Consider the following 26,783-nt stretch of genomic DNA (forward strand, 5'->3'; position numbering starts at 1 on the left):
TGGGGACTTTCAGCTGCCTGGAGGTTCAGGCATAGCTTCTTTGAGGAAGTTATGTTTCAGCTGAGACAGGATGCCATTTGCTAGGGGTTTGTGTAACTTTCTTCACATCCCAATTTGACACTTGGACAGAGTCCGGGCCCTCATGTGTAAACGGGGCATAAAGTGCACTTGGCAGAGTTGTGGGAATGAAGAGAATACAAGTAAAGCACTTCTTAGGGCATCTGGCCTAGAATAAGCCCTAAGTGCGAGGTGCTAGTCACCCTTATTTATCAGTGTAAGGCATCAGGGGAAAACTGAAAGAGTTTGCCCAACAGCTAAACATAAATGTACAGAGGGGAAATTTGGCATTGGCTCCAAATCCAAGAGACAGTCACTACCCCGGACTTGTCTGGAGGCTTCACGGCCTGAGTTTCAGGTGCTGGAGCACCTGACACGTTAAGGCTCTGCCCAGTACTGTTTCCATGGTTAAATTGGTAAGGAATTTTTCAGGGTTGATCTCTTTCTAGCTGTAGGTGAACCGACGCCCGGGTCAGATTTTTTCACGTAAAAGTAACACGCCTGGGAAACAGCTCTCTGGTCAGAGGACACACGGTTAATCAAGTGACAAGCAAGTGTTGCTGAGCCAGATGCGAGGGGGAATGGCCAAGGCTCAACTGGAGGTTTTAGCTGAGGGTCAGAAGACCCGGCGCCACCCCGATGACGCCTGGAAGTGGGGCACGCGGGCCACGACCTTGCGCTCCGGGGTTCGGGATGCCCAGCGCCGGTCCGCGGGCGCTCCCCCTCCAGGCCTCCTGGACTCACGGATCCGGCCACGTCCGCACCCTCCGAGCGCGGGTGGGTGATTTCGAAAGTGGGCGTGACCGGCCCCGAGGGGAAAGCGTGCTACGAAGTGGGAGTGAGCGGGGGAGGCGGGGCGGCGAGAACAGGGAGCCGGGGGAGGGATGCAGGGCTGGAGTGGGAGGGTTGCAGGGCGCGGTGGGAGGGGTGAGGCGCGAGGGAGAAAAGGGCGCTGTGGGGCGGCGGGAGGAAGTGCGCCAGGTCCCGGCTCCCGCTGCGACGTGCTCCGCGGGTGGGCCGGCCAGGTGAGCCCGAGATGCCGCTGCGCTGGAAGCCAGGGCCGCCGCTGCCGCAGCTGCTGCTGCTCCTGGGGCCGCTCGGCCCCTTCTCCCCGCGCGCCCCGGCGGGACTCGCGCAGGCGGACGACGCCGCGGAGCTGGACTTCTCCACCGAGCGGCCGGTGCACCTGGTGAGTCCCGCCTTCCTGTCCTTCACCATCGACGCCAACCTGGCCACGGACCCGCGGTTCCTCACCTTCCTGGGGTAAGCGCCGGCCTCTGCCTGTCCCTGGGTCCTGCCTTCCTGACAGCCACGCCCGGGAACCTTTATCTCTCTGTCTCTGCCTCTCTCCTTCCATCCCGCCTTTCCTCCCTCCCTCTCCTGTGACAGCCGCCCCCAAACCACTCGTTCCCGCCTGCATTCATTCAGCGAGTGCTGCCTGAGCGCCAACTGAGGGCCAGGTATTACGGGGAAATTTGGAAAAGAAACTTGCCACCTGCCCCAGAAACACTTCTGGAGGAGGGGACTCGGGCAAGTGTACCTGGAGCCTGTGAGCCCTTGAATTTGCAGCACAGTGTAGGACAGGTAAGATTGTGGACCAGGCGTCCTTCGCTTAAACTCTGTTAGGAAGGTTAAAAGGAAAAAAAGAAAAAAGGCAGATGTTAAAAGTCTCAAAGAAGAGTAAGTGTGTGTGCTGTGTGTGTGTGTGTGTAAAATATAATTTTATATATTTTAAAATAAACTTTCAAAGAGCAGTTTTAGGTTCACAGCAAAGTTGAGCACAAGGTACAGAGATTTCCAGGATTACACTATATTTTTTTAAAAAATCTAAGTATTAGAGGCACCTGTGTGGCTCAGTTGGTTAAGCCTCCGACTCTTGGTTTGGGCTCAGGTCATGATCTCACGGTTTCATGAGTTCAAGCCCCTTATGGGGCTCTGTGCTGACAGTGCAGAGCCTGCTTGGGATTCTCTCTCTCTCCCACTCTCTCTGTCCCTCCCCGACTTTCACTGCCTCTGTCTCTCTCAAAATAAAGAAACAAACTTAAAAAAAAATCTAAATATTAAGTAAAGGAGACCTAGGAGACTATTGCAGTGACTTACAGAGCCTTAATAAAAAGATATGTTTCCAACACGAGACTGGAAAATCAGCTGTAATTTTTTCTCCCCTGAAAGAGACAAACTGGTGCATGTTCACTGGCCCCCGCCTCCTAAATGCAGGCTGATCCCAGGACAGGGAGCTTCAGGGACAGTCCCAGGTCATCTAGGCCACTCATCTAGATCATGAGAGCCTCCAGAGATGGCCACACCTCAACCAACACACACAGCTGGGAATCTCATCATTGCCAAACACCCACACCCTGTCCTTTCTGCGCCCACTCTGTCAGCTGAACTGCCATTGCTAATTTCAGTCATTTGTTCTGCCCATAAAAGCAGGTAGCCTAATGGTTAAGAGATTGGCAGTCTGACCACACTAACTTGATTCCCATCTCTGCCAGAGTTGGGTGGCTTGCTTGTTACAGGTTACTTGGCAACTCCAAGCCTCAATTCCTTCACCTGTAGAATAGAACTTCTAAAGCCTTTTGGTGGGATTGTTCTGAGGACTTCATGAGACAGTATAGAAGTACTTAGCACAGTGTTTGACACAGAGTGTTCAAAATTTAAGGTCATTGCTTCTTCTTGGAAAATGAGGAGTATTGCTAACCACTCACCAGTTCTCTGTGTGTTTCTTTCCATCAGAGTTAACCTCCATCTTTCCCTGTGGTAGCAGAGGGAGAATTTCCTGGTGGAGAGGAACCCCCATGTTTTGCCCTTCCCCTTGGGAATAGGAAGCTGAATACCACACAGCAGGTGGTTGGAGACAGATTACTCTGCAGAAATGCTGAACTACAGGGCCCCTTGTGTGAGCACCTCAGGCTAGCTTGGGAGGTGGTGGTGGGGTGATGATAGGAAAAGAGAGGGTGTGGAGGTGCCTTGCTAAAAACAGAGGCACTGACTAAACCACTTTCCTGAAATGGGAGAACTCAAGTCCTGTTCTGCTGCTGCAGCTAGCCTGTGCCCACCCCTCCCCAAGGAAGGGCATCTGGGGATTCTTCCTGGAGAAAAACATCCAAAGGAAAAAACCTACAGCATGACTTTTAGGGTCCAGGCCTGATCGCCCTGCAGTCAAGCTAACACATGGGCTAGCGCCATCCTCATCCTCCCCACCCCCAACACACACAGAACTTCCAGTCTGCAGTTCAGCTAGGGTGATACCTTTGTCTCTTGTCTTCCATAGCACTCTTTCTTCCCCGCTGGCCCCACCTTTTGGTTGAAGGCTGGAGGGTAATGAAAACCAAAAGACTATATTGTGCAGTAGATAAAACTCCGTGTAGTCCTGCTCATACGGGCTCCTGACCACGCCAGTCCACTCCCTTGGCAGCGGCTGTCGTCCATGCCTGTTCCTCAGGGGCATCTGCAAGCCCTTCCATACTATTCCCAGCCGAGATCTGAAAAGACTGAGGCTCAGATAAGCAGGAGCTCCCTCCCTCTCGCTCTCAGCTAAGACCTAGCTTCTGAATGAGGGTCTGAGAGTCCCTCTCGCCAGGGTGGTTAGCACAGTGCCCAAAGTGACCTGGCCATCTCAGAAGGCAACACTAAGCTTAATAGCTGTGAGATGGGTGTTGTTCTGGTACTGTTCCTCAAAGGGGAAGCCGCTCAGGCAAAGATGGCAACGGCTGAGCAGAGCAAAGCTCCAGTAATAAGGAGAGGGTAATTAAAATAATTGAGCCTTTGTCATATGCCAGGCCCCGTTTGTAGCATTTCCTAGGTGTTAATGCATTTATTCCTTCCTACAAAACTATGAGGTCAGTGATATTATCATCTCCATTTTAAAAAATGAAGAGGGGCGCTGGGGTGGCTCGGTTGCATAAGCGTCTGACTTCGGCTCAGGTCATGATCTCACGGTTCGTGGGTGCGAGCCCCGCATCGGGCTCTGTGGTGACAGCTCAGAGCCTGGAGCCTGCTTCGGATTCTGTGTCTCCCTCTCTCTCTGCCCCTCCCCTGCTCACGCTCTGTCTCTCAATAATAAATAAACATTGAAAATTTAAAAAAAAGAAAAGAAAAGAAAACATTGAGGTTTAGGGAAACTCTGTAACTGGCCCCTAGTCAGCCAGCTATTCATGAAGGAGCAGAGTCTGGACCTAGATACTAATTGCAGGGACAAGAGTATACAAAAACAAAGTAAGCAGTTTATATTTCTTAAAGCAGTAGGGTAGGGTATAGAGGAAAAAGATTGTCCAGAAACAAATTGAGGAGACTGATATAATGAAAAGAAGCACTGACCTGAGAGTAGGAGAATCAGGGCCCAAACCTCTGAGGTGCTTCAACAGAATCCTAAGCAAATTTAATCAGATGGCGTGGTCTGGTTTCCCATCACAGCAAACAGATGTGTTTTGTTTTGTTTTTCCACATTTGCAGTTAGAGAACGTAGAGTGCACAGAACTTAAGTGCCAATGATAGAACAATCTAGAATTGGAAAGGAACATCTTTTCAGTTTGCCTTCTTCCCAGAGGTAATCAACAACCTGATCAAAAACTTCCTAAGCTGATGTGCAGAGCTCTGAACAGGCACTGACCCTCAAAGAAGGGAGCGTTGAGACCAGCACTGCTCAACAGATAGAACGTGAGCCTCATATGCAAACTACGTGTGCAATTTAAAACTTTTTGGTGGGATGCCTGGGTGGCTCAGTCAGTTAAGCATACAACTTTGGCCCAGGTCATGATCTCACAGTTTGTGAGTTTGAGCGTCAGGCTCTGTGCTGATAGCTCAGAGCCTGGAGCCTGCTTGGGATTCTGTGTCTCCCTCTCTCTGCCCCTCCCCTGCTTGCTCTCTGTCTCTCTCTCTCAAAAATAAATAAAAACATTAAAAAAATAAAAATAAAAAAAATTTTTTGGTAAGTCATATTTAAAAAAGAAACAGGTGAAGTTAATTTTAATAATATATTTTATGTAACACAAAATATCCAAAGTATTATCATTTCAACATGTCATCAATATAAAAATATTAATGAGATCTCTTACACTCCTTTTCACATCAGGTCTTCAAAATCTGGGGTCTATTTTATGCTCTTAGCACATCTCAATTCAGACTAGCCACATTTCAAATCCTAGCCACATTGGCTAGTGGTTACCATCTTGGCAATGAAGCCCACACTGCAAACAAGATACAGACACAAGCACAGTCCTCTAACACGAGGTAAAAAAGGAGAGTGCGAGTCAGTGCTAGAGTTCGTAGGGACTACAGAGCGGGAAAGGTGGTGCTAAATGTCGACAGCAGTAATAATGCAGTTGTGCTTGCTTTTCATAAAGGTTTGCTTATTTTTTTCCAACAAAGTTCATTCCTTTTTGCCAGTCTGATGAATAGTTATTAATAATGACTTTCAGTAATCAGATTCCTGCATCTTCATGGACAAAATTGCTTTTCTTATTTGGAAAGTCACTTATAATCAACGTCAGGTGCACGTTTTGAAAACTGATGTTGGAAATAACCTCAGGCCCTCTGCGTGCCTATTGCTGAGAGAATGAACCACAGCCAGAGAAACAGAACTGAGAACAGTTACAAGCCATAGACTCACATTTCCTGACCCCCAAGAAGCACTCTCTCCCTGATTAAGTGCTCATTGTTCCCTTCTCTCCCAAACCTTTCATTGTGCTCTCTGGAGCCCTTTGCATAGTACCCCTGCTTTATCCTCCTCACAGACTATTCCCACCCTAGCTAAAACTTGGCTCTTCTCTAAAGACCCAAGTGGAGAAAGAGATGTGCCTACTTCCCTGAGGTAGCCCTTTGGGGTAGAAACTATGCATTCTCCAATATTGCAGCCCTTTTCCCATTCACCAATGCACCTTCTAGGTGATTGCCCACCATTTTGAATGTAGTTCAAACCCCTACTGGATTGTTACCTTGGGCAATAGCCTCCTTTTGTTCAGATTCCTTGTCTGTAAAAAGAGGATAATAATGATACCTACCTCTCTGGTTTATTTCAGGATCGAGTAAAATATTTTATGCCAAGTGTCCAAAACACTGAGTTTGCACAAACCTAGTGCATGCTAGAGATGACGGTCATGACTCCAGTGTGAGGTACACTCCTCTATGTCTGGCTCTCATCCTATGCTCCTTATCACTGCGCTGTGCTTTATTCTGACTCATTCTCCTTATCGATGAAAGATTGGCATTGGTTTCACAGTTTTCTCTCCCCTCCCACATTCCACCATCATCTTAGATGACTTCAAGTGCATTTGAATAAACTGTCTCTCAATCTCTTCACACCCATGCTTCATAATACTCGTCACTCACTGTTATATTGGAACCAGCTTGTACTATCTTATGAAATGTGTGCAGCTCTTCCCAATTCCACATTCACTGGCATCAATGCTACCATCTTGAATCAGCCCTGGTGGGTATTTACACCACGGAAATTGGCAAGTGCTAAAAAACAGGGCACTTGCTTTTAGGGAGCCAGCTTGCTAGCACACACCGCTTCACCCCATTTCAACCACTTCATGCCACGGCCATGCCTCTTTTCATCATTAAGAACCTTTTAACATCTGAAGTCGTAAATGAAAATCTCCCATTCATGGACCACACTCTTTACCCTCTTACATTTTCACTCTGTGGATCCACCACAACTATTTGTTACTTAACCTCCACTGGACAGCCTTTTCCTGTCTCTACTTCTTCCACATCTCATTTGGGCTTCTTGGTTTGCCACATGAATCATTCTTGTGATAACACCCCCAAACTGCTGCTCCATGGTTCTTCCTGCCAAACCCAAACCTATAGCTCCGAACCTAGCTACAGTTTCCCTTTTCAGGGGAAGGTTACCACGAAGTCTGGGGAGGAAAAATATTGCCTGATTATGAATTATAGTGCCTATTAATAAGCCACTTTTTTGTATTTGCCTTTGCCTCCTGTCTTAGTGTGCCTCCCTAAATAGCTGGGCTCTTAGCTCTTGGGGCAGAGGGGAATGTCCCAGCCACATGGGTTGCCCTATAAATTCGTGGCCTCCAGACTTACTTGGCCCTAGGGCTACCCCTTAATTCTTCATTTCTCTGCCTCTCTCATTCTCCACGTCCTTACAACTCTGATCCCATTTCCACCTCATCACTTTTAACCCATGTATGACCACCTTTCTGTTTCCCAAAGAAAATGAAGTCACTGGACAAGAACTTCCTTTTCTTCTTGCCACCAAATCTGCTTACATACCATGGCCACGTCTAGCTTTCTTCCTTTCTCTCTCCTCACACCAGCGCTTCTAGCTCTGCTGTGTGCCCTGTAGCCTCCCCAAGGCCTTTGCTCTATCAGTCATCTCTTCTCTTCTCTCCCGTATTTAATGTCTCCCTTTTGACTGAGTCCTTCCCCACAGCGTAGAAAAATCTCAAGTCTTTCCTGTCTCAAACGCCACCCTGTATGTATGCCTCTGCAGTAACTGCCCTCTTTCTCTCTTCCCCTTTGTGGCCTTCCTTACTGCCTGCCCACTCCTTCTTTGGTCCACCTTCACGATGTCCCTATCGTGGTGTCATAAAATCAATGTCTCCAGTATCACAATGGCCTTTTGTTGCACAATCCAATAAACGCCTTTCAGTCTGTATCTTATTTGGTCTCATTCATGGGTTTAATTTCCTGGTGTCCCCCACAATTCATACATTGAAGTCTTAACCCCGTATCTCAGCATGAGACCTTATTTGGAAATAGTGCCACTGAGGATATAATTGGTTAAGAACTAGTCGTACCAGAATGGAAGGGGCCCTAATCCATTATGACTGATGTCCTTGCAAGTAGAGGAAATCTGGAGACCGATATGCACACAGAGAGAGCACTGTGTGAAGACTGGAGTAAACGCTGCCACAGGGAAATCAGAAGCTGGGAGAGAACCTGGAACGGATCCTTCCCCGGTAACTTTAGAGGATGCGTGGCCTCGCCAACACCTTGATTTCAGATTTCTAGCCTCCACATCTAAAAGAAAGTAAATTTATGGGGCGCCTGGATGGCTCAGTCGGTTAGGTGTCTGATTTTGGCTCAGGTCATGATCTCACAGTGCACGAGTTTGAGCCCCTCGTCAGGCTCTGTGCTGACAGCTCAGAGTCTGGAGCCTGCTTCAGATTCTGTGTCTCCCTCTCTGTGTGCCCCTACCTGGCTTGTTCTCGGTCTCTCTCAGTCTCTCAAAAATGAATAAACGTTAAAAAAAAATTTTTTTTTTAAAGAAAGTAAATTTCCCTGTGTAAGCCACTGGTTTGTGGTACTTTGTTACCACAGCCCGAGCAAAGTAATGGAGGCTCTTGGAAGCATTTGGCAAGGTTGACGATTGAAACTCTTATGTTGCCTCCATTTCTGGGGGTTTCCCGTGCCTCTTTAACACTTCGTCTCTTTCTCTAGTTTGTCTCAAATGTTGGATGTTCCTCAGGCCTCTGGCTTAGGCCTTCTTTTCACATCACGGAATCTCCTGAGTGGTCTCACCCACTTTCAGGGCTCGAATTCATGCAGTGGTATGCTGGGAAGTGTTTAGCAATTGGCTCTTCGGGACGAGAGGAAACTGATTTACGGTGTTTTGTGTTTTTGTTTTTCTTTTTTTCTGATTTCTGTGGTATATATACTCCCACCATGGCTGGTTTCAAACTGCCAAGAGTTTAACAGCTTGTTCTCAAAATATAACAACTGGCGGGGCGCCTGGGTGGCTCAGTCGGCTAAGCATCCGACTTCGGCTCAGGTCACGATCTCGCGGTCCGTGAGTTCGAGCCCCACGTCGGGCTCTGGGCTGATGGCTCAGAGCCTGGAGCCTGCTTCCGATTCTGTGTCTCCCTCTCTGTCTGCCCCTCCCCTGTTCATACTCTGTCTCTCTCTGTCTCAAAAATAAATAAAAAACATTAAAAAAAAATTAAAATATAACAACTGGCTCTCACAGCTGGTATGAGCCAGTACAAGCTGGCTCCAGCGCATCTCTGCTTTTGTGTCAGAGACAAGCAGTTTATTTTTACACGTAAGGTAAGATAAAAATACCTGTAGTCTTTTCTTTCTGTTAACAAACTGCTCTGTAAATAGAATATCTGCGGCTGCTTTTATGTGTCCTTTTGTTATTTCCATACCGCTGTGGTGGTGGTAGAGGCCCCGCCCCCTTTTCTTTTTTCTGTCTGTGATAGAAACAGTGTATCTCTGATCAATTTTGTTTTTAGGACTCGTTTTGCAGCTGTTTAAAGTCTGGTTTTTGTCAGAGGACATCAGTCTTGTATTCTCAAAATAAGGAAATGTTCCCCTGCAAAGGAGATAGTGAAAAAGGTCTTTAATACCAACACTTTGCAACACGTGACTTCCTTTACTTGGCAGGAGCTATAGCACTGAGTTTCTATTGTGCTCAGAAAACAGTCTTTGTCTGGCTCTACTTGCCCTTTCACCAGGGAGCACTCGCTTATTCATTCACTTAACAAATATTTATTAAGCGCCAGCTGTGTGCCTTGCACTTATGTAGTGCTAAGGAGATTCTGATGAGTCAGACAGATAAGAGCTTACAGGGGTGGAGGGGAGACAGGTAGTAAACCAAGCAAATAAGTAAGTTAATTTCAGAAAGTGGTGAATCCTTTGAAGAACATGCAGGGCAATGTGACCGAGAGTGACCCGAGGTGGTATAGTCACTATCTCTGGGAAGCAGGCTCTGGGACTCAGGCATCTGACACGGGCTGTGCACAGATATGTATCTTGAGGTACCATAGCTCCTTCTACATTGTGCTGGTTTTCCCTCCATTTCCCAGAGAGCACCAGTGTCTGGTATTGCTTGCGAATACCAGCTACATAACAAATCTAAATGAGCTTCCTCTGTCATCCAATGCAATCAAAATGCCGAGGACTGAAATCAGTGCCTGGCCAAAGGCAGGGGAAAAGAACCAGTCTCAAGAGACTCTGAGGAAGTACCTTGTATCAGTTTTAGGGCTGTGTCTCTGCACCTGTGGGCTGGGGGTTACTAGTCACCGACATTTAGATCGAGGACTGTACATCCTGCACCTCGCCTAGATGTGTCCCTGAGCTCCTGTTACACATGACCAAGGGCCAGATGGAAGTATGTTTTTTTTTGGTTTTCCTTTAGCATCTCAAATTCTACAAAACTGCGTGCCTTCCCCGCCCTCATGGCCATCTCCAGTCTATCACCTGTTCTTCATCTCAGCAAATATTACCATTTTCCAACATGCTTCCCAGGGGTAATCCTTGACTCTTCTGCAATATCCAATTAAACACCGAATCTAGTTCTACCTCCACAGGTGTCCTGAATGTATCCACCTCTCTCCATCCCCACTGCTGTTCTCTTACCTCAGCCCATCACTTTCAGTTTATATAAATGTGACCACAGTGTTGGTCCTTCTCTTCAGTTATTTACACTACAGCCTGAGATTCTTTTCTAAAATGGAAGGCTAGTGAGGCCATTCCACTGCTTTAAATCCTTCCATAGCTCTATATTGCCCTCACAGAAAATTGGATTCCAGGACATGGGGGCTCATAGTCCCTACGTGGTACAGCCCTATCTGCCTCTCCAGTCTGTCTTCTCCCTGCTCTCAATCTGTAGGCTGTAACTACACCCATTAGCTCTTCAGCGGTGCCATATTCTCTTCTACCTCTGGTCTTTATGGACATTTCCCTACACCTGGAACACTTGCTTCAATCCCATCTATCTTTGATCTGGATTAGATTTATTCCTTTTGAATGTCTAACACTGAAACTACTTCTCCCGAAAACCCCTAACCACACATGATCCCCAGCCCAAAGTCTGGGTCCCCTTTGTATGTTCTCATAACACTGTTTTGGAATTGCCTACTTACTTGCTTATATATATATACGTATATATATACATATATATATATGTATATATGTATGTATGTATGTATATGTATATATGTATGTATGTATATATATGTATATGTGTATATATGTATATATATGTATGCAAGATTGTAAATTATATGAGAGCTATCTCTGTTTTATTTGCTATTGTATCCCCAGAAACTAGCATAATGCTAGTATATATGTATATATATATACGTGTATATGTATATATATGTACATATATGTATATATATGTACATATATATGTATGTATGTATATGTATATGCAAGATTGTAAATTATATGAGAGCAATCTCTGTTTTATTTGCTATTGTATCCCCAGAAACTAGCATAATGCCTGGCAGAGTGGGCCTGCCATGTATATTTATTGATTAATGAATGGATAGCTATGTGTCCCTTCACTAAATTTTGGTTTCTTCACCTAGTCTTAAAAAAATAGAAACATATACACAAAACTACCTTGTATAAATTAAAATGTCATTTGCTTATTATGGAAAACTCATAAAATCAGAAAAGAGTCTACCATCCATCTCAGTACATAGTAATGACCCGTTATCTCCTTCTATATATATTATTTTCATTGCTGAAATCACACGATACAGGTTTTTTTTTTTAATTGTGATAAAATATACCAAACATAAAACTTACCATTTAACCATTTTAAGTGTGTAACTCAGTGCCATTAAGTACATCTACTGTTAGGGCACCTGGCTGGCTCAGTCGGTTAAGTGTCTGACTTCAGCTCATGTCATGATCTCACAGTTTGTGAGTTCAAGCCCCACATCGGGCTCTGTGCTGACAGCTCAGAGCCTGGAGCCTGCTTCGGATTCTGTGTCTCCCTCTCTCTCTGCCCCTCCCCTGCTCGCACTCTGTCTCTCTCTTTCTCAAAAATAAACATTAAAAAAGTTTTTTTTTTTAAAGTATATCCACTGTTGTGCAACCATTACCATCACCCATCTTCAAACTTTATCTTCCCAAACTAAAACTCTGTGCCCGTCAAACAACAGTGCTCTCTTCCCCTCCCTACAGCTTTTTTTATTGGGGTTTGTAGCAAAGTGGAAGTGGGTTTCTTCTGATCCTTACATAGTCCAAGTTAGCATTTCCGTTTATTTTCAAGTGGTTTGAGGATTTCATAGCAGAGGCCATCCTTCCTGGTGTTGTTTGGTGCCAACAGATGTCTCCGTCAGCGCCAAATCCCAGGCTGATAACATTTTGGAAGCCTCACTTTGTGCTGCATTTCCTCATTCTAGGACCTACGACATATTTAGGCACCCATGAAAATATTCTAAGTTTTTTTTTTAAGATTTATTTGTTTATTTTTGAGAGAGAAAGCTTCAGCAGGGGAGGGGCAGAGATGAAGAGGGGGAGAATACCAAGCAGGCTCTGTGCTGACAGCCCCAATGTGGGGCTCAAACTCACAAACTTGAGATCATGACCTAAGCAAAGTCTGATGCTTAACCGACTGAGCCACCTAGGAGCTCCTCTAAGTTCTTTCAAGATCCAAAGAAAATGAACTTTTAGGTCAAAGAAAATATTTTAATACAATAGTGTTTGTCTTTATAGAAATATCATAAAATATAATTTTCAGTATTTTTTAGTGGAGGAATTGGACCATGAAGGCAAAAGTGCCTGTAGTACAGTAAAAATGGTGAGGAGGAATCACTGAAGTTTTTAATGCAGGAGACTTATCCTTTGGTCTATTTTCATCTTTGAATTTCTCTTTCCTAAGCATAAATAAAGATATCTTTAAAAAATTATTTATTTTGAGAAGGAGAGACAGCAAGCAGGGGAGAGGCAGAGAGAGAGGGAGAGAGAGAATCCCAAGCAGGCTCTGTGCTCTTAGCACAGAGGCCAATATGGGGCTCAAACTCATGAACCGTGAGATCAGGACCTGAGCCAAAACCAAGAGTCAGGCGCTTAACTGACTGAGCCACCCAGACATCCCTGAAGACATCTTTCAAACATTTTACATAGCAGTGTATATAGTTAAGCAATATCCTAAAATTTTAGATTTAAAAAATTTTAAATTTTAGGTAAGGTCTCTATTATGATGTTAAGAGGTATTGTCAATTAGTCCTTCCTCCTAGAATGATTTTCCAATTTGAAAGAACCTACATGTAATTTAATTAATTGGACCATTCCAAAGAACTACAAAACATTGGTTTTATGTGTTTTAAGAGAATTCAGAGCACAGTGTGGCCACAATCACATGTATGAGACTTCAGAAATGTATGGCAGCCGTCCCTGTTATCTGGCTCTCCTATTTTCTTAATTTTGTTTAAATATTCATGACATGTTCACCTTTCTGAGAGAAAGGATTATAAATCATTCTACTTCCACTCTATAGCATTTGGTACCATCTGAGCACATACTAGGCACGTATCAGGAGCATTTTTGACTTGATGAGATATGCATTTATAATTGCTTGAATTGAAGGGGTGCCAGGGTGGCTCAGTCAGTTGAGTATCTGACTTCGGCTCAGATCATGATCTCACGGTTGGTGGGTTCAAGCCCCGAGTCAGGCTTTGTGCTGACAGCTTGGAGCCTGGAGCCTGCTTTGGATTATGTGTCTCCCTCTATCTCTGCCCCTCCCCTGCTCACACTCTGTCTCTCAATAAATAAATAAATAAATACATACATAATAAATAAATAAAAATAAAAAAAATTGCTCAAATTGGAGTTGTTGATGATAGGAATTAGAATCTTATCTATCTAATTCATTTGACTTAAATTTAGAAGTATGTTTTCCTTGAAAGCTGGAGCTAGGGAGAAGAGGAAGAATCCTAAGTCATTTATGAACTTCTCTGAAACATAAATAGACAGTCTATTTTTCAAAAAACACAGAGTCATCTTTCCTACAGTTTCTACTCTCTTAACCTCTTTTCCTCCATCAATCATAAAAGGTTACAAGTTTTTTGAAAGTACTGAATGCTAGCCTACTTGTAAGTTAAAATATAAGTTCTTGCCAGAGTCAGAGGTCCCAGGTGCCTGCAGGTGCCTAGCAGTGCGACCTTGCAATTATATTCAGACTAAAGGGTGCCTGTATGGCTTAGTCGGTTGAGCATCCAACTCTCGATATCAGCTCAGGTCATAATCTCACGGTTCATGGGTTCTGGCCCTGCGTTGGGCTCTGCATTAATGGTACAGAGCCTGCTTGGGATTCTCTCTCTCTCTTTCTCTCTCTGCCCCTTCCCCATTCTCTCTCTCTAAATAAATAAACTTAAAAAAAAAAAAAGATTCAGACTGAGAAGATTTCCCGGTGATAGCCATTGGACTTCTCCCTCCCTCCCTCCTGTATAGCTAGATATTAAGAAATAGGTCCATCTAGAGAGAAGAGAGTAAACATGTTTCACTGGATTGTCTTGGAAAAAAAATAACTTTAATTTCTTGCTTGTCTTCCAACAGTTCTACAAAGCTTCGTACTTTGGCCAGAGGTTTGTCTCCTGCATACCTGAGATTTGGTGGCACCAAGACAGACTTTCTCATTTTTGATCCCAAGAAAGAACCAACCTTTGAAGAGAGAAGTTACTGGCAGTCTCAAGTCAACCAGGGTGAACTTTTTAAAGATTCACGATATGTTTTGATTCACTTGAGTCAGGCTTGAGCGTTCTCAGAGAAGTGTTATTGCTGATATCTAACAATTAATAAGAAATCAAGGGCTCCCAACTGGCCAATGAAGGCACCCACACAAAAGGAGGAGGCAGTGGGCAGGTTTCCTCCTCCTGGTGTCTTCATGAATGTGAAACCTCACCAAAAAAAATGTGTGCTGGGCATAACTGAGAGTTAATTGTGCTGTAAATAGGACAATGGTTGTAGCTGAAGGACACAGCTGCTTAGCAGGAGTGTGTGGGTAGAAATGTGTCAATCTGAAAAGAGTACTTCCAGCTGAAGACATAAGCGATCGACTAAAACCCATTTATTTTGAAAATAGAATGTGGATGAAGGGTATAACAAGAGGCTGTGGAGGTTCACTCTGCTTCTTAGAATGGATTTTAAGACTTCATTGATTGGGCAGCGATTGTCAAACGTTATTGACAATCCACAGTCACCTGGGGTGAGTTTGAATATTTGGATTCTGTGTTCCAACCTTAGATTATGAGTTTAGAAGCTTCTCGGGTGATTCTGATATTTGAGGTCTGTTGGTTCCCCCTGAGAAACCTGCCTTAGTGAGCAATGAGGATTTGCTCTATGTCTTTCATAAGTGCTATGCAGACATCAAATGGAAGTTGAGTCATTATCTTACCAATTATGAGAAATAAGGTGTGCATCACTGAATTACAATAATGTCAGTATAATGTATATATTAGTGAATAATATGTCCTTATTTCATACATTACATATTTTTCCCTCTGTTTTCTTCAGTTAGGAAGTTTCCAGAACAGTTCATCAGTACTTGGGCCAAAACTAATAGAAGACTAATTAGAAAAAAATGAAAACAAAAGCAGGAGAGTTCTCTTAACATAATATATGGGAATAGTTGATGTTGGGACTTGACCATTTCCATCTGTCATGTGTATCTGCAAGGTCTCTTAAGTTCAGACAGGAAATTGGCCTTTCCCCATCCATTTTCTCCATCCTGTGTGTATATGTGGTGGAAGAGGGGAGGTGCCAGTGCCTCTGAAGCATCCTTTGTGAGCCTGGGGATGGATGAGGCACCAGCTGCCAGAAAGTCAGAATGTGCAGCTTCCTAGAAATGAAGTTATGGGCGGGTTGCCAGTCCTGGCAGCAGGCGTGCAGCGGCTGTGCTGCCTTGTGATAAAGAAGCACAGTCAACCGACAGTTTAGTGGCTGAGTTTTCCAAGCACACGTGCTGTGGTCTCAGAAGCTTTGAGGATAACATATTTGAAGGAATAGAAAAAGTCACCATTTCCTGTCCTACTATTACGGCAAGAGGAAATCATCACAAAGCAGCTATAGTCCAGCGAAACAAATTTTTATGTATTTTGAAAGCGAACTGTAAGAGAATCGAATTGTTATCTTTTTTTTTAATGTTTATTTATTTTGAGACAGAGGGAGAGTGCAAGCGGGGGAGGGGCAGAGAGAGAATCCCAAGCAGGCTCCTCGCTATGAAGTGCAGAGTCCAACATGGGGCTTGAACCCACAAACTGTGAGATCATGACCTTAGCCGAAATCAAAAGTCGGATGCTTACTCAACTGAGCCACCAGGAGCCCCTGAACTGTTTTCTTCAGTGGGATTCTCTAGTAATTTCAAGTTTCTGAGGAATTTTCTGAATTGTTAAATAACTTGAAGTTATGTCCAGTAGATCTGTGTCCAATGTATGTCCAGTGTTTCTTAGGAAACCTGCCCTTGGTTGTTTGTGTGTGTGTGTGTGTGGTGATTGGTTAGCTGCAAATTTGACATGTAACAGAATATATCTTTTTCTGATCTCCTACCTAAAAACCAGGAACATAATTATCCTGCTTTAGTCACATAAATAGGAAACTAAATAAATGTGTGGGCCTTCAACCTTTTCACCGTGAAAACAGATTCTCTAAACTATTTCTTCCCTTTGCAGATATGTGTGAATCTGGATCCATCCCTTCCGACATAGAGAAGAGATTACAGTTGGAATGGCCCTTCCAGGAGCAATTGCTTCTCAGAGAACAGTATCAGAAAAAGTTCAACAATAGCACTTACTCAAGTAAGAGATGAAAGGCACCTGCAGGTGTCCCAGCCCCCAGAATACATGGATAGTTTGAACTTGGGCTTGAATCACATAAGCCCTACCGCAGTTGTATAAAGCTGCATAATACTCAAATGTTATCAGGAGTTAATGGGAAATCTTGAATTTCTGTTTTGTTTTTCTTTTCTTCACCTGACTTTGCCTATTAGCCATGAAGTGAAAAATCATTCATTCACGAGCTAATAGTGACCTTTCCTGCTCTGAAGAACTAGGAAGTCAAGGAAGACATGGATAGATTCCTCATGGAACAGTAAAATACAAAAGTATGAAGAATAAATAGTGGAGGTGCCTGGCTAGCTCAATCTGTAGAGCACGCAACTCTTTTTTTTTTTTTTAATTTTTTAATGTTTATTTATTTGAGAGAAAGACAGAGACAGAGAGACAGACAGAGCATGAGCAGGGGAGGAGCAGAGAGAGAGACACACACACAGAATCTGAAGCAGGCTCCAGGCTCCGAGCTATCAGCACAGAGCCCAACGTGGGGCTCGAACCCACAAGCCGTGAGATCACGACCTGAGCTGAAGTCGGACACTTAACCGACCGAGCCACCCAGGCGCCCCTGTAGAGCACTCAACTCTTAATCTTGGAGTTGTGAGTTCGAGCCCCACGCTGGGTGGACAGGTTACTTAAAAATAAAATCTTTTCTTTTTTTTTAAAGAGTAATTTGTGAAAACCATTCACACCTCGTCATCCATTCTCTCTCTCTCCTCCCAGAAGCAACCCCTATCATGAGTAGGTGTACCATTAGGTAGTGGAAGACTGAGTCATATCAGACAGTCTTGGCCATCAAGAAGCGCTCTCTTTTTTTATTTCCTCTGTGGCTTTGTGTAGACCTAGCTCGACTAACCAGGAATTTCTTTCCATTCACTGAAACAGTTATCCAGTCTTCAAAATGGGATGATGTTGGCATGCAGGGCTTCAAAACAACTGGAACCAAGCAATCCTTACTTAACTATGAGAACTATTTTTATCTGAAAGTTGATGTTTTATACCCAACTAAGGGATGATATTGCCCCAGATCTCAGTTAAGGAAATAATCTGCTCAGATACAACTGTCTTCTTTTGATTTTTGAAAAATAAATTATCTTGAAGTTAATTTGGGTCCCTCGGCATTTCTAAGAGTACATTACTGAAAGTAGATTATTTATCTTTGTAGGATTTTACTGTATACTGTCTGGATTTCAATGTATCCAGTGGATTTTAATTTTTGTATTTTTTATTTATAAGGTACAGAAAGAAATGTGACACATAAGAAATCAGAAAATAGTTTACATGTTAATAGAGTCCTCTAAATTGTTTATTACATTTTAAAGGAGGGGGACTACTCTGACATTTTAATTCAATGACCTGTGGTTGAATGGAATTTGGCATAAGGCAGGCCTGTTTCAGATCCCAAGAAAGGAGTGACAGGAGACCCGTATCAGTAAGGTCTCACCTGTAATAAATCATGATACAGGTCTGCTAAGAGAAGATTCCATGGAATTAGATAATCTATTGATTTCTACTTTATTTTGTATCATGTTAAACTTTATACTAGTTTATCTTCAATTTTTCTAAAAAAAAAAAAAAAAAAAAAGATTTCCTAGCTCACATGATCTTTCTGGAGTCAAGATAGTACGTTTCTACCATCTTCCCCTGCCTCTGGGACTAGGACCTTCAATAGTTCCTGTCCCAGAAGAAGTTCCTTCACTAACTATGTAACTGGGTCATTATAATTGCAGCTACCCTGTTGGCAATGCTCAAATATTTAACAAATACAGATTGTTGATTTGTATTTGGAAACATTTGACTCCTGGTTTGAATTTTTTTATTTTAATATACGTGTCTTAGAAACATATAGATGGGAATCTATTGTGTTCATCTGGGCACCAACTCCATATAGTGATAAGTATCTCAGAAGCTAATAGATGTTTTCACACATCGTTCCACACTGATGACTGAGGTTGGTAATGTGTGAGTACCTTGGGCTGGCATTGTCCAATGGAGGAAATAGCAAAAGTCCACTGTGGCAAGGAGAGGTTAATTGCTTAGTCGGTGGCCTGCACCCTTAAAACAGGTGTCTTAGAAGATATAGGTAAGTTTTCTAATTACAGTACCCATTAGGTGGTGGGTTTCACTTAAGTAGAAGATGACAGAAACATTTGTCACAAGACTACAAACTTTGTAAACCTGTTTAGGCAGGAAAAGGAAGCAATGTTATAGATGTAATTCTGGGGGTGGCTGACTGCATAATGAACTTCCTTATTACAATAATCATATTTAATGAGCTAATTCTTTGTTCTCCTTCTTCTCTACCTCTCTTCCTCATCGCCTGACTCCTCCACCTCTATCACTCACTAGAACTGCACACATTTATATAAACGGACAAGGCATAATGCCAGGGAAAGAGTCAGTGCCAGTGTTTTTGTTTTGTTTCTTCTTGTTTGTTTTTTTTTATTCAGTGCCAGCTTTTAATGTGCCATTTAGATTATTTTTGTCCCAGGGGTCTTTCTACACTCTCATAAAGTAAGAGACAAGAGACTGGGTAACGATTGGGAATTAGAAAATTAGCTGTGAGTTTTCTTATTCTTATTTTGAGGAGGGAGTAGGCTGGATGGTGTTTTGGTTGGTTTTATTTTTAAGAGTAGAGTCTAACTGAGTAGTATACAGCCCATATTCTAGGAGATGTTACTATTCTGTTGTAGGAGGTGTACAATAGAATTTTAAGCTGTGTAAATTCCAATTGCATTTGGAAAAAGGAAATAGAAAAAGAGTAAAGTATAAGTTGAATAAATACTCCAAAATGCGAACATTCCAGGCTTTGTGAAAATGCCATAGAGGGAGTATGTGATAACAGTGCCTAATATGTATAAGGGCTTTTTATGATTTACAAAGAGTTTTCACATATGTTGTCTCAACCTCAATTTTGTGAGTAGGCACACGATGGTGCTAGTTCCAGGATCGTGGATGCATAGCTGAGGCTCATGCAGGGCAAAGGGGTCACCTCATTGTACAATCTGTAAGCGGGAGAGCAGGGCTGGAACTCAGGTGTTAGGATTCCTGATCCAGGAAACTTTGTGCAGCATGATTTTGCAATACGCAAGTCTAACATGGAGCTGTGACTAAGACAGTCGAGTCACCCCTTGACAACAGGCTCTCGTAATGGCACTGCCACCAAATAGCCATGTGTATTGGGCAAAGCACTTCATTTCTTTGGTGCCAGTTTCCTCAGAGAAAAATGGGGATGGAGGTTTGGAGAGAGGTCAATAACCCTGGAGGCTCTGTGTTGGCCCAAAGTGTGGCTCAAGATCCAGTGGAATGCTGAGCCGCAGGACTGGAGAGCTTTTCAGCCCCTGTTGTCTGTAACTCCTTGATGATAGGCAGCAGTCCTGTGGAAGTGGGTGACACAGCAAACACCCTAAATAACTCAAACAACTTGCTACAGCCGTTCTGCCCCCAGCCTTTATTGGTATTAAATTTAGGTTTCATTGTTATGCTGATCCAAGGAATTCACTTAGATTTTTTTTTAAGTTTACTTATTAGAGAGAGAGAGAGAGAAGGCATGAGTGGGGAGGGGCAGAGAGAGAGGGAGAAAGAGAGAATCCCAAGCAGGCTCCTCACTGTCAGCACAGAGCCCGATTTGTGGCTTGAACTCACAAACTGAGAGATCATGACCTGAGCTGAAACCAAGACCAAGAGTCAGTCGCTTAACCAACTGAGCTACCCACGTGCCCCTCACTTAGATGTTTTTAAACTAGGAGAGTTTGAGAGTGAATTTCTATTCAGCAGATGACTCTAACTATACCTGAAAATTACAGACTTCTGCATATGATACCTGACTTAAAGATGATATTCAGACCGACATTGTTGCCACTCTGAAGAAGTGATTTTAGACAAGCTAATGGTTAGAAAAGCGGAGTTCAAAAGTTCCCAAAAGTTTATGGCACTGTAGTGACTCAGTAAGTTTTTTTCACATCTTACTTAGCCCCAAGGAAATACCTGAGTGTTTCAATTACTAAGTTGTTAGGTCCAAACAACCTAATAGTAATAGTTCTCATTGTGTCCAACACGGTTGATATTTCCCTTGTGAATTGTTTATTTATTTTTATTAAACAATTTTTTTTAATGTTTACTTTTGAGAGAGAGAGAGAGGGAGAGGGAGAGAGAGAGAGAGGGAGACAGAACGTGAGCAGGGGAGGGACAAAGAGAGACAGAGAAACAGAATCCGAATCGGGCTCCAGGCTCTGAGCTGTCAGCACAGAGCCTGAAGCGGGGCTCGAATCCACGAACCGTGAGATCATGACCTGAGCAGGAGTCGGAGGCTTAACTGACTGAGCCACATAGGTGTCCCTCTTTATTTGTTTTTAAAGTTTATTTATTTATTTTGAGAGAGAGAGTGAGGGGGGGAGGGGCAGAGAGAAGGAGAGAAGGAATCCCAAGCAGCCTTCGAACTCAGTGCAAAGCTCCTACACAGGGCTTGAACTCACAAACTGTGAGATCATGACCTGAGCTAAAATCAAGAGTCAGACACTTAACCAACTCAGCCACCCAGGAACCCTGTTTCCCTCATGTTTAAAGGCTCCTGTAGTGCCCCTGTGAGTAGGGTTCCTGGTTAACTTTGAATTTCAGATAAGTGAATTTTTTTATTGTATTTCTCAAATATTGCATAGACCTGCATTAAAAATTATTCATTATTTGTCTGAAGTTCAAATTTAACCAGATGCCTGTATCTTCATTTGCTAAATCTGACAACCATGTAGTGAATGTATTGAGGTTTGCCAGAATCCCTTGGCACATAGTTTGGAAACCACAGATCTATAGTCCTAGGCCAATTTTTAAAGTCTAATTTTAATTATTTAAAATTAATAAGTCATATACATGAATTTTCCAAAAAATAATTTTAAATATAGCTAAATTTACCAAAATATTTTGTGACTGAGTTTGTGAGTAGACATGTTTAAATTATGAGGAGTGGGGCTTATGTTGACTAATGACAGTCTGGCCTGTGCATGAAGTCACCTGAGGTCATTTGAATCAACAAAACCTGAGTACCAGACCAAAGCTTCTGGTACTTTACATGGTTCAGCATGGAAAGTTGATTCAAAAGCTGAAGTAATTAAGTCATATTAATTTTTAATCTTTTAATTTGCCTGTGCATTTTTTGTCTCTCACTTATAACTCAGGATTGTAATTCCCTCAATTTTACAACCAAAATGGTAATTCACTGGAGAACAAATCTGGAGGCCTTCATTATTGTGGTGCTGACCTAACCATTAAATTGCCACTATTTTTTTTTTTTTTTTTAGGGAGCTCTGTGGATATGCTGTATACTTTTGCAAATTGCTCAGGACTGGACTTGATCTTTGGTCTAAATGCCTTACTACGAACAGCAGATTTGCAGTGGAACAGTTCTAATGCTCAGTTGCTCCTGGATTATTGCTCTTCCAAGAATTATAACATTTCTTGGGAACTAGGCAATGGTAAGTGCCCCCAGGGACATTTCACTAATAAGGAGATTACCCTTTGGCATTAGTTGTTCCTGTTTATGACATTCTTTTTAATATTAGCAAATATTCTTCTGGCTTGGCACACTTGTACCCGTGCTCAACAGTGCAACTTTTCTGCTTATGGCAGAAAACTCCTTTATATATCCCAGAACCTATTGTTAATCCCAGTTTTGTTTTACTTGAGCTGAAGACAACTAGTTGGACCCAGAAACTTCCACAGCTCCCAGGTTCACTTGACATTTTTAGGGTCACTTAATCCTATTATGGATGGCAGGCTGGACTCAGCAAAACTGTAAAGCAGGCACTTTGCTTTTACCCCCTTCCATTTCTTTCTCTGTTTCTCCACTTGTCAGTTTATCTTAGCAACTCCATCCTAACCGTCATGATATGCTTAAGCTAGAAATTCCTAGTATAGAATCCTACCCAGGTCAAGCTCCTGATTGTTTCCTTCCTTCTTCACTTTTTTGCAAGGAACTTGTAAATTCTAACTAAAGTACTAATGATCAGCCACATTCATTTAAACATATTTATGGTGCTTTTTCCACACATGAGCCAATGGAACTGAAAAAAAATGGGAAATGAGATGTAGTGATATCATGGACACATACTCCATTCCCAGAACAGCTCTGAGCATTTAATAAGTATTATTTTATCTTTATAACCACCCTGCGGTGGATACAATTATGACTTTCATTTTACACGTGACCAAAGCAGGCACAAAAATTTAGATAAATAACTGTGTGATGCTGGGCTACCAAGTGGAGGACTTGGGATTTGAACCCAGGTAGTCTGGCTCCTGAGCAAGGTCCCTGCTTTCCTGGGAGATCCATTCTAGAGGAAGGGAAGCAGATCAACAAGAAGGCAAGCAAAGAAATAAGATATATGTCTATAGTGGTAAGTATTATAGTAATGTCTAGAGGCAGATTTAGAGATCAGGTTGCTGAGAGTTACTGGCAAATTAAAGCACAAAACATAGAATATAGGGGTAGAGGTAACCGTAACCATATCTTAGCTAGATGCTGAACAACTTTGAATAATGGCAGCCACGTGGACAATGGGTCATCTGAACCCATCCTTACGCATCTCTATATATCTATCCCTCCCTCCCTACTTTTCTACTGTACCCATTCCCCACCCGTGCTCTTCAGAGTAAGATAAAAGAGCTATGCCATCATGCTTTCCTCTTCCTTGGGCTCCATTTTGCAAGGAAGAGGTCTGTTTTCCAGAGACAAGGAGAAGGGAGAGCCTGGGCAAGGTGTTTTGGGGAAGTAGATTGAACACTTCTGTGTCCCCCTCCCTTGTGTTCAGCATGGCCATTTCTAAGCTCACCTGTACATCTGATTTGTGAATGAACAGTCTTTTTTTTTCAATTTTTTAAAATGTTGATTTATTTTTGAGAGAGAGACAGAGACAGAGAGCAGGGGAAGGGCAGAGAGAGGGAGACACAGAATCTGAAGCAGGCTCCAGGCTCTGAGCTGTCAGCACAGAGCCTGACGTGAGGCTGGAACTCACAGACCTCGAGATCATGACCTGAGCTGGAGTCTGAGGCTTAAGCAACTGAGCCACCCAGGTGGCTGTGAATGAACAGTCTTAATAAGGCCTTTAATGGCATTGAGAAATCAATTTTTAAATGTCTTCCCCTCCTACCCAAACTTTTTGTCTTTTTAAAGTAAATTAGTTTATTAAATACTGGATGTAGAATATTTCCACAATACCCATTAGTTTAGTATCCCCATTAATTAACTTCAAATTGTTTTAATGCTCTCTCACACTTCAGTTTTGTCATTTAAACTTTTGTTTTACTGAAGTATCTTCTTTATAAAAAGGGAGGTTTTACTATTCTTGCCTTTTGGACTCTAAATTTTTGTAATTGGGAAATGTTTTCCTGCTTTTATATGCTGCCATTTTGTTTGCTTTTAAATGCAAAATTTCTAGATACGTGATTATTTTGAGAATTGCTGTCTTTCAGAACCTAACAGTTTCCGGAAGAAGGCTGGTATTTTCATCGATGGATTGCAGTTAGGAGAAGATTTTGTCAAGTTGCATAAACTTCTAGCAAAATCCACTTTCAAAACTGTGAATCTCTATGGTCCTGATATTGGCCAGCCTCGAGGAAAGACTGTCAAGATGCTAACGAGGTAGGAACTAGAGGAAGCAGAATCCCTTTTCTTAAAAATAATATTGCTCTCTGGTGGAGAATCCTCATGTTATTAAACCATTTGCTACCTAAGCAAATGTTTTACCAAAAGAGGAAAAGATTGACTGGCTCAGAATACCAAGAATCTGGGGGCAAATGGAACCTACAATATAATTTGTATAAGAATTAGGAAGTTTGTACTTGGCCTGATGCTAAAGCAGTAACCAGCCCATTTCTAAGAAATGAAACTCCTGTGCATATATTGTGTACATATATATATTGTGCATATGAGGATTAAGTGAAGATCATAATAGATTTCTTTTTCTAGTTTCCTGAAGGCTGGGGGAGAAGTGATTGATTCAGTTACATGGCACCAGTAAGTATGTCTCCTGCTCTTAGTACTAAGAAACTAATGCTAGTTTTACTTATTACTTAGTTTTCAAAAACGTGTTTTCATTTAACTGCTAATGCATAGTTCCAATAAGAAACAAATAATATCTCAAGCAGCACTGTACTACACACTTAATATTAATAAAACAAAAGTTTTAACTTTATTTTAAATAATGTGGTAGGTTCTATAAGATCAAGGCATACTATCATTTAAATCATGGAGCAGATAAGTAGCTAAGATCAATATGCTTGCCAAAGAACGGGTAACCCGTAAGTACCTGCACTGTGACTATGTCTTTTCAAAACAGAGTAACTGATTCCCTTTCATCTTGGTCTCTTCTTACTAGAACAACTCCTCCTCCTCCTCCTCCTCCTCCTCCTCCTCCTCCTCCTCCTCCTTCTTCTTTCTCCTCTTCCTCTTCTTCTTCTTCTTAATAACAGAGGGGTGGGAAGAGGTAGGAAGGAGAGCCAGGGAGCCAACTAATTTAAAAGCAGAAAGTAAAGTTTGTTTGTTTGTTTGTTTCTGAATATTTTCTGAATAATTTAGCTACTACTTGAATGGACGAATTGCTACCAAGGAGGATTTTCTAAACCCTGATGTGTTAGACACTTTTGCTTCATCTGTGCAAAAAATTTTCCAGGTAATAGTCTTTTTTTTTTTTAATGTAGAGTGGTCCCCTTTATCTGTAGGGTATATGGTCCCAGACCCTCAGTAGATGCCTGGAACCACAGGTAATATCAAAACCTAAATATACTTTTTCCTATACATACATTCCTATGATAAAGTTTAATTTATAAGTTAGGCACAGTAAGAGATTAACAACAACTAATAATAAAATAGGACAATTATAATAATATACTGTAATAAAAGTTATATGAATGTGTTCTCTCAAAATATCTTCTCATACTGCACTCACTCTTCTTGTGGTGATGTGAGATGATAAAATGCCTACGTGATGAGAGGAAGTGAGGCAAATGACAATTGTATTGTGACATAGCATTAGGCTACTATTGACCTTCTGATGATAGGTCAGAAGGAGGATCATCTGCTTCCAGACCACGGTTGACTATGGGTAACCGAAACTGCAAAATCGCAGATAAGGAGGCACGTCTGTAAAACCAGTCCTTATTGTGTAGTCTAGCTAATTCTAAATTCTATAAGTATATAAATTTACATGTTTTTCCAATTTTAGATAACAGGTACTTATTCACCACCAGTCCCCCTTAGCATCAGATGTTATCCATGCATATCAATTAAAAATTAAAAATACCTCCTTATGGAATAGCCTCACGGGCCATAGGAATGGGATTATTTAAATTCCTTCCACAATTTAGTATTCCAATAAAAGTAAATTGCCCAAGACCTCAATGACCACGAACATGTTTTGTTGTAACTATATTGGACAAATCAGTCTGGGAACACAGAGTTTTAAACGTCATTAATCTTCAACACCGTATTTGGTCAGCTTGTTTGCAAATATAATGGGGACTTTCCTGTTCCACAGGTTGTTGAGGAGACGAGACCCCACAAGAAAGTTTGGTTAGGAGAAACAAGCTCTGCATACGGGGGTGGAGCGCCATTGCTGTCCAACACCTTTGCGGCTGGCTTTATGTGAGTGAAGCAGCACCGCCTCAGGGGCCAGGCTGCAGCATTCTCCTGGCCTTTTATTAAACAGATTCTGCTGAGATGGCTCATCAGCCAAAAAGCTGATCAAAGAAAGTTTCTAGGGCTGAGACCCAAAATTCATGCCGCATTTTGTAAGAAATCATTTTATTCAAGTTTGTTGGGCATCTTTAATGGGTGTCCCTAATTAATCATCGTATGAATGAATTGCTTTAGAAGTGTTGTTCCTTAATTATGGCCCATAAATATGCCAAGGATTCCTTCCTCAGAAAGCGAATGCAAAAGAGTGCCTCTAGAGGTTTGAGTCTGAGAAGGATTCTTAGTGTACTTTTATAGTAGCTTTATTCATAGATTCCCAAGGAGTTTAGAGTCGGAAGTGTGAGGTCTCACCAGAGGAACTACCAATGAGTTTCAAGACTTACTAAATCACCTCTTTATCCAACCACCAGAAACTTGATTGCTTTTTTTTTTTATTATTTAAATTTAAGTTAGTTAACATACAGTGTAGTACTGGTTTCGGGAGTAAAACCCAGTGATTCATCACT

The 26,783-nt window shown here is 42.4% G+C and overlaps 1 protein-coding gene across 3 annotated transcripts in view; it reads left to right on the forward strand.

Annotated features, from left to right (window-relative positions):
* Nucleotides 1–990: 990 nt before the first annotated feature.
* HPSE (heparanase) overlaps nucleotides 991–26,783 on the forward strand; it is a 38,925-nt gene continuing 13,132 nt past the window's right edge. For 2 of the 3 annotated variants that reach the window (XM_042984261.1, XM_042984262.1), the window contains exons 1-8: nucleotides 991–1,320; nucleotides 14,323–14,468; nucleotides 16,434–16,559; nucleotides 21,887–22,060; nucleotides 24,057–24,225; nucleotides 24,553–24,600; nucleotides 25,162–25,255; nucleotides 26,120–26,226. In XM_042984261.1, the coding sequence (XP_042840195.1) occupies nucleotides 1,094–1,320; nucleotides 14,323–14,468; nucleotides 16,434–16,559; nucleotides 21,887–22,060; nucleotides 24,057–24,225; nucleotides 24,553–24,600; nucleotides 25,162–25,255; nucleotides 26,120–26,226 (1,091 nt within the window). In that variant the 5' untranslated portion in view covers nucleotides 991–1,093. The remainder of the gene's footprint in view (nucleotides 1,321–14,322; nucleotides 14,469–16,433; nucleotides 16,560–21,886; nucleotides 22,061–24,056; nucleotides 24,226–24,552; nucleotides 24,601–25,161; nucleotides 25,256–26,119; nucleotides 26,227–26,783) is intronic. The other variant, XM_042984263.1, reaches the window with a different exon arrangement.

Source organism: Panthera tigris, chromosome B1 (assembly GCF_018350195.1).
Source record: "Panthera tigris isolate Pti1 chromosome B1, P.tigris_Pti1_mat1.1, whole genome shotgun sequence".
NCBI lineage: Eukaryota > Metazoa > Chordata > Mammalia > Carnivora > Felidae > Panthera > Panthera tigris.